We start from the raw sequence: 8126 nt of genomic DNA, 5'->3' as shown, positions 1-8126 counted from the left end.
GAAATGATTAAATGATTATCTTGGGAGTTCTCCAAATGAACAGCAAGAGAGTGGCTCAGTGGTGGATTACCGGAATATGTTTGGATTTAATTTGTTGAAATAATTTTGGAGTTCCTGAACTTTCAACCATCGTCATCTATTTTCACGTGTGACAGCCAGGAAAATTGGTCCCATCGAAAAATGGGAAAACGTATCGAAGGAATTGAGTGAAAAATTAGTATAAGGTAATTCCCACCATCGATATTTTACCTTGCCAACATTTTCTAAAAGAGATGGGTATATCACCTACCTTTTTGATCTTCCATATAGCAGAACACTGAAGGGAAAGATGCGAAAAAGGAGTGTTATGGGTGTTGTTTCACGAGTGATTCCTTCTTCTTACTGAAGAAAAATGCAATTTATTTCCCAGTCGCATGCAAATTCAATTTATTGTAGTGTCTCCCCAAAATATACATATAACCAGTTATAAAATCCAATGGATAAAATGTAGTGCTGTAGTGCTTTTAACGACACAAAATGAATGCAAAGTGCTCTCTCGAATATTCTCTTCAACATGTTCTTTTTATTTTACCCTCTTCTTCTTCACCTCTTAGATATTAAAACACCGGAAAATGACATTTAACCACCCTATTTTCCCATCTCCTTCCTCATTCCTCCTCTGGTTTCTTGGACCCATAGCTACCAATTCAGGATTGTTGCTTTTACCCCCATTTAGCTTTATGGTTCTCCATACTAAACAATGCAAAAGCGTGCAACAACCACAATGGAATCGGAAATGAACAATGGATAAAAATTCCTAGTTTCCTTTCACACATTCCGGAAGTAGATGAAGCTTCCAGAAATCCAAACTAAACTGCAGAGTTATTTCAAGTTTGGAGGTCTGCTGCATTCACCTTAATCTCAGCCCGTTATTGACTTACCTAAAGATTCCGATGCACGCACACGTGCGTTATTGAAATGCTCATCCAAACGATCGTGCGATATTTATAAGCTATAAAGGTGAGTCATTGACAGAGTTTTATAATCTCTGCAAATGAATTATTTGCATAAAAGTGAAATTTGATTGCTAAACAAAAGGCTTTTTAGTCTAATCTCAGCAGAAAAAAAAGTCAATACATAATAGATAGCAAAACGGGAAAAAGGCGGGAAAAATGTTTGTTTTCCAGATGAAAGCACCTCTTTTCATATGCACTCATCCGAGAAGGTGTCTAGTGCGAACATCCCAATAAGCCAAGTACCCATCTCAGTCTGTCCAGTCTAGTACGATGCACCTCTCATGGACTCTGATGACCCTCTTTGTGCTCGGGAACCATCAATCGATCGGTTATTTTAACAAAAGTGCCCTCAAGTGTCCTCAAAATACGCAAAAACTTCTGTCTCTTCTCAATCTTCTCTGCAACTCTACGCAGGTCACCACAACTACGCGAGATGCCTGTTATGGATGCTTCTTTCGTGCAGGATCAGTTGCTCCAGGCGAAGCACAGGTATGGCATTAAAGCATCTTGCACACAGAAAAAATTGTAAAGAAAATTATTACACCGAAGGTTTCTAGAAGGTTGTTTTAGAGAAAAAATCTTAGAAAAAATACTTTACGACATGTTCAAATTCCTGATCAAACACATAATTCCTCAGCGCTTTTGACCTACAAGACATAGACTCCATAGTCTAAATAGGTATTATAAGGGATGTGAAACTATTTTTGGGATATGATTTAGTTTAATTTTGTTGAGAATTTTGTTCAAAACAGCTTATAATAATCACCCCAGCCTCAAGAGATCATATTTGTAGAATTTTGGAAATTTTAAATTTCAAAAATCAGTCCACACCCAAATAGCAATTTGGAGTAAGATTACCGTTGGATGTATGTATTCTGAATTCCAAAATCGGGTCCTATGACGGTCGTCAGAGAGTCGAATGAGGTAAGTGGGGAATAATATGACGGTAATTACGGAAGTCATTTGGCGTCATAATAACTCTGAAATTACTCGCTCACGACTAAAATACGACGCCGACTTCCAATAACTTCCAGTGTCCCTATAAAAAATCTTCCCCTCACTGGGTATATCTGAGGGGTAATTTAACTTGTCAAATGGCAAATAGAACTATTCAGTGCTGTAAATTCGCAAAGTAATTGATATTTTCGCGTGTTTTCTCAACAATATTATAGTGCGCATTGGGAGGAAAAGCTCTCCCGGTAGGCATGTGTGTTGTGATTCGAAAAAGTACAGTGCCGACAGGAATTAAGTGAAAATTAGGCAATTTTTGTCATTCAGCAATAGTCGAATGGCAAAAATCATCGCAAATGCGAGTAGTGAATTAGTGAAAAAATAGAGAAATTTACATATAGTAGACTCTCTCTCAATTGGGCATTTGGGGCAAAATGTCATCCGGTTTATAGATAGATTTGGGCATCAAAGCCTTTTTAAATTCCATAAAAGGCGCTCAAAAAAGAATCATGATAAAATAGGAAGAACTACAGCGAATTTGAGCAAATCAGCTTTATAATTAAACGTGAAAATTGTCAACAAAATTTTTCGCGCGATTGAAAAAGAGCCGATTGAGCGAGAGTCTACTGTAGAACGTACTAGAAAACGACAGAAAATGTGATGAATTGTTCAGAAAATAGTGTCTACGGTGGTAGTGCAATACAAAGTTGTGAAGTGTACTTAACGTCATCATTCAAAGTGCGTACGTCGATTTCGTACCTATGCGGAAGAGAAGGACGCCAAATGCATTATTTTTTGCGCATCAGTTTTTGAACGGAAAAAGACCGTCGTTTGGAGTCGCTTTTGTTACCGCATGGCAGAGTAAACTTTAGAACCGTAAAATAACGATAATATTACTAATTCAATCTTGAGTAATGCTGTGACCAAAATACGACGCGAATACGACTAATTTTTAAGATTCCAATTAGGAGTAATATTTTTGACCATTTCTTGTACACCAAAAATCAGTCATTTTTGAGTCAGAGTAATTTTTTGCGGATTGGGATATGTGTCATTTTGCCTCTGAGCTCCACATTTATAGTTAAAGAAATGGAATTTGTTGTGGAAGTTAATAAAATACGATAATGTGAAGAATTTCGGTCCGATGGGGTGTAGCAAGAATTGACGGAAACACTTCTGTGTCGATCAGTCGAATGGTGAACTTTAAAGTGCAATCTGTGATCCAAGTCCAAAAAAGTGTAACCATTTCCCGCCTGTACGTGATTTTCCCAACAAAATTCGATACCTGATGAACAGGACATTCATCCTCGAAACGTCGTAAAGAATAAAATTGCGAAAGTCAAGAAAGGTCTAGTGTTTCCGTCAATTCTTGCAAAATACGATAATATTGAGGAAAGAACAGAGAAAAATAGTTCTAATTCAGACTTCACTCAAAACTTTCTTCACATAACCTCAAATTTTACATTTTGAACTCAACCATCATTTAAATTTGAGGAACTCGACTGTATAATATTTCTGAGGTATAGTATGGAAGTTAGGATTTCAAGTACTTCAAGTATTCAAATTTCAAACCTTACGATTCTGCTCGGAATAGAGAGAGCATTATAGAATAATAAGGATATAAGATCAGCCATTATAACATAACGTTTTAAAATTAAGCAACCGAATTCAAACTTTAGGTATAAAATTTAGCACATTTTTTTCTGTGTGTACTTATAATGAATCTTTCAAATTGATTCTCCACCTCAACTGTCTTATTGTAGGTGGCTTTACTTAGTCAGTGTGCAACGATGTACCTCGTCAACACTACATACGCCCCTTGTATTGGAACGCTACAGCCCGGCCAGTCTCCGACACTCTGCTTTTCGGGTCACTGTGCCTTCGTGCAGTGCGTGAGACGAATGAATAGTGTCAGACTGATGGATGAATGTATGACCCAGGCCCTAGCAGTTAACCCCACCTTCGCCCTAAGCCAAGCAGGTCGTGTAGCACTTCTCGGGAATGCAACAGGATGCATTTTAGCACGAACTCGATGTTCCCAATTCAATCCGATTACCGGTGAATATCAAGCAGTCGGATTGGCCGCCACTGCGCTTCAAATCGCATCGAATGGAGACCTTAGGGTAGTTGCATTTCCGTCCAATTTAGTCACGGCAGAGATTTTCTGTTCACGGACAACACTCGATCAAGCTGCCTACCAGGGGGCCTTGTGCTAGGGGTAATCAAATACAGTAGAATCTCTTAAAAATCTAAACCTCTCACATTCGAACGTCCGTTGAATTCAAAATGTCAAAAGTAGGTTACAGTAGACTCTCTCAAATTCGGGCATTTGGGACTGAAATGTCACCCGAATTAGAGAAAAATTCTGGCGACAAACTGTTTGAAATGCAACGATCTTTTGTTCATTTGTATAGTCACATTAAGTTTACACTCATATTTATTATAAATCTCATGAAAACCTCTTAATAATGCAAAATCATATCACAAATAAGACAAACCGTGGCTAATTTAAAGATATTTGCTTCATTCGATAATCAGAATCAAATCTGGAAGATATTAACAAACTTTTTTCAAATTTAACTGCTGCCCGAATTAAAAAGTATCCCGATCTTAATAGAGCCGAATTAGCGAGAGTCTACTGTATGTTAAAAATCGTGAACGAGAGTCATATTTCTCTGCAGCTTCCTGAATATTTTACCCACATTATAATCAAAATGAAAAGCGAATACATTCAATTTATGAGAAAGTACAGGAGTTTGATTCAAAGTACAATTATCTCACATATAAAATCCATTATTTTTGAAAATATCGTTTTAATTTCTGAGGTAAGAAATGTAATTTCAACACCCCCAAGCGTTCGAATTTAGAAGACTCTACTGTAGAGATGGTAAAATTTCAGAAATTTCACAGCAGTCGCCATCTACTTTAGGCGGAAACTCATGAAATTTCTTGAAATTTACCAACTCAACCGTATTTACTTGGTATAATTACGTATGAGGGCGCTAATGCATAATTTCCAGGTTACAGAGCCATCCAACGGTGATTTCACTTATAACTAACTTCATTGCATATGGCTACTTCCGTCAAATACGTTTTCTTGTGTTTGAGTGTCAAATATATTTCAAGAAGCTTAAAAACATTTTTTTTTATAAATCATCGCAGTCGGATCATCATCGACAGGATTTGACTTTTATTGGTATCACGGGTGTAATCGGTGTAATCCATAACAACGTAGTTTGACTTAGAATAATTGTCTTTTGTAAAAGGATCTGTGAAAATATTCTATTGGTGAAATGGGTGAAATAAAACCATCCGTGAGACAATGTAATGGTGTGTTTTATTGGGATCTAAATAATTCGAGGGGTGTACATCGTCATTTTCAGTGGATGGAAACTGAGGATACAGGGGAATGGGGTGAGCAAATCAATTTTTAGCTGGAGGAGCTTCCTGACCCTTGCTGAAATCGGGATATTCTAACTTAGCGCCATCTTCGCACGTGAAGTGGGGACAGCAGTATGGGAATGGAGCTGTTTTGTTGGTCTTCTCAGTATCCAATTTGCACTTGTCATTGGCCAATGGCAGGGGTCCACAGTCCTCCACCAATTCCAGCAATTTTGGTTCTTTATCGTCAGATAAGACGCAGGTTGAGCGTCCGCAGAATGGTGTGAGATCCCATGATTTTGCAGGCTCAACTGTGGCGCACTTTGTGGAGGCAAAGCACATTCCAGGGAAGTCTGAATAATAAAATAAACAAATTAATTAGCACGGTTTTGTTTAGCGTTTGTAGTCTTAAGGTGGGGTAGAGATAATCCGATGACGCTGATTTGTCTCAATTCTCATTCAATTACCCAATATAGACATGAAGTATGTGAGCACAGTGTCTCAATTCATGTAATGTTTCTGTTGTTCACTACAATTGGCCGGATGACGATGATTTCGGTCTCTTAAGAAATAAACATTGTGACAATATTGTGAGACATGACACGCTACTTCAAACGCAATACAATGGAGAACTATGGAGCTGCTAAAATAGTAAATTTATATTAAAAAAAAAAAAATAACAACGGAATTTTCGCAACTTTCCGCAGTCACTAAACATCATCTAAAAAGTTTGATCCCATAGAGAGTTCAAAGAGACTAAGTGAGGTTGGTCAATTGGAGGCCATTTGCTCAAATTAGTTACAAGTTAGTCACATTAAAATAAATTGACAAAAAAAAACCTGTCATTGTTCAAATATTGTTGGAATAGTGTAAAAATCTGAAGTGGGTGTTGCGGAACAGTGCTCTGAAAGGTCATATACATATTGGGAGGGTGCGAGGTATGTCTCAATTTGAGATCAGTTGCCATGCTCGAGCTCACTTTCACCTGGATGGTTCGGGTAGGTAACAAAGAGAGCGCGAGAGTTGCAAAAAAGTCGTCCGTTTCACCTTCAGGAGGCGACTAATTGATCGACTGTTGGTTAGCACCTTCGAAATCGGGGCGTCAGACAAGTTGCAACTGCCCAAGGCAAACCACATGATCGAGGGAGGGGTAAGGGGAGCTGTCTAAAGAGAGCTGACGCACAAACCTACCTCTAAGAACATCTGCAGGGATGAGACGCTTGTAGATCTTAATTCCATCCTCAGTGGGTGGTGCCTTGTTATCAGCAGCCATCGCCACAGCGCACAATAAGATCACAGAGAGCACCTTCATTCTTCCTCACTAAATAATTGTCCACTTAACCAATTAACACTTAAAAAAAAAACCACGAATAAATCGTATCTCCTTAAAAACACGCGCGATCGCCACAAACAGTGAAAGTGATTTGGTGTGAGGTGATCTAGGCCACTTGCTTTTATACCCAACTACATGACTCGGTTTTTTCTTCTTCCTCCAATCTCTGGTTTCAATATCCCATACTTCGGTTCAGCTTCGGCACCATAAACTGAGCCCACACAGCCCTGTACAGCTCTTAGTAACTCGGGATTCAACCAGATAAAAATCTAAGTTGATCTATAGAGATCAAAATGTGATCTTATTCAAATTTCTTAGAATGATTAAACAACTCGATCATATACTTTTTTTTCTATTTTAAATATTTGAAAATGTTATAATAATATGCAATAGACAAACTATTACCGGCTCTTTTGATTAAATTTGCATTTATTAAGCATTTAATGTCTGGTAACAGGTAGACGATCCATGATGAGTTAACTACATAAATATAAGATATTGAGTTTCCAATAACTATCTTCAATTGAGATATAACATATGCCAAATAAATTTCTAAACGTACTTTTCGCAATTTCTAATTGAGATATCTACTTACCGGTTTTCACTCTGCCTTCCTCAACGATTGGGGATGATGCTGATCAAAAACAAGAGCTGTGATTGGAAAAAAAGAAAGCGTGATGTAAATTACAATTGCATCACTTGGTGGGAGAGCAACGGAAAATTTTACTTTCCCCCCACCAAAAACTCCGTCAAGTTTCCCGCCAAAAGTTGTAGAAGCAAATTTTATATACGGCGCGCAAATTTCTTCTGTCTAATCCGATCCCGTGATTTATTTCCATACGCCTTTTGATGATCTTGAACTTTTTGCATCAGCCAAGAAACCCTGGAAGACTTTCAATCAATTTAAATTTAGTTTGTGTACCGCGAACACATATACTTTCTTTGGCGGGAACGTAGGCGGAAATGATCTACTACTGAAAGTTGCAATGAAAACCTCTCTGCTTTCAGAAAATTCGTGTAGTCTATGCACGGACTTTGGTCATTTTCTAGCAATCTCAGACATACACCTGTGCTTACTCTCCCCAACTAATACATATAATACCTGTGATAGCTTATCTCTGTAATCAAACTCCTATCCAGTCGCTTAATTTCCTCATAAGTTCTCTGGATAAATTCCATCGAGATGCAAATTAAACCTGTTGAACAATCAATCAACTAGTTGCCTTGAATGTTTTACTTGTATCGTTTCTTTTATGCCTTCCAATTCCACGGAAGACAGCACCCAGTCACCTGTACTTCCCCATCCAGGTGGGGTTTCAGGGGCATACACAGACGTCAGACACCTCCTCATCATCGATGATACACCAAATGCCACTCTGTTGTGTGAAATGATGCCATTGATTTTTTTTTCGCATGCATGCAATATTGGTAAAAATCACAGTTTATGCCATCAATCTCATCATGTA

The 8126-nt window shown here is 38.1% G+C and overlaps 2 protein-coding genes across 2 annotated transcripts; one reads left to right on the top strand and one right to left on the bottom strand.

The window, feature by feature from the left end:
• Positions 1 to 1265: 1265 nt before the first annotated feature.
• Positions 1266 to 4196, top strand: LOC129809561 (uncharacterized). Its single transcript, XM_055859491.1, has 2 exons — positions 1266 to 1484; positions 3710 to 4196. The coding sequence occupies exons 1-2, from the start codon at positions 1266 to 1268 to the stop codon at positions 4160 to 4162; spliced, it is 672 nt and encodes a 223-aa protein (XP_055715466.1). The 3' UTR covers positions 4163 to 4196.
• A 1068-nt stretch (positions 4197 to 5264) lies between these two features.
• Positions 5265 to 6839, bottom strand: LOC129809875 (uncharacterized). Its single transcript, XM_055860016.1, has 2 exons — positions 6519 to 6839; positions 5265 to 5680 (listed from the first exon to the last, which is right to left on the bottom strand). Exons 1-2 carry the CDS (start codon positions 6637 to 6639, stop codon positions 5370 to 5372), a joined length of 432 nt encoding a protein of 143 aa, XP_055715991.1. The 5' UTR covers positions 6640 to 6839; the 3' UTR covers positions 5265 to 5369.
• Positions 6840 to 8126: the final 1287 nt, after the last annotated feature.

Source organism: Phlebotomus papatasi, chromosome 1 (genome assembly GCF_024763615.1).
Source record: "Phlebotomus papatasi isolate M1 chromosome 1, Ppap_2.1, whole genome shotgun sequence".
NCBI classification, from domain to species: domain Eukaryota; kingdom Metazoa; phylum Arthropoda; class Insecta; order Diptera; family Psychodidae; genus Phlebotomus; species Phlebotomus papatasi.
This window is presented reverse-complemented; position numbering and strand designations above follow the sequence as displayed.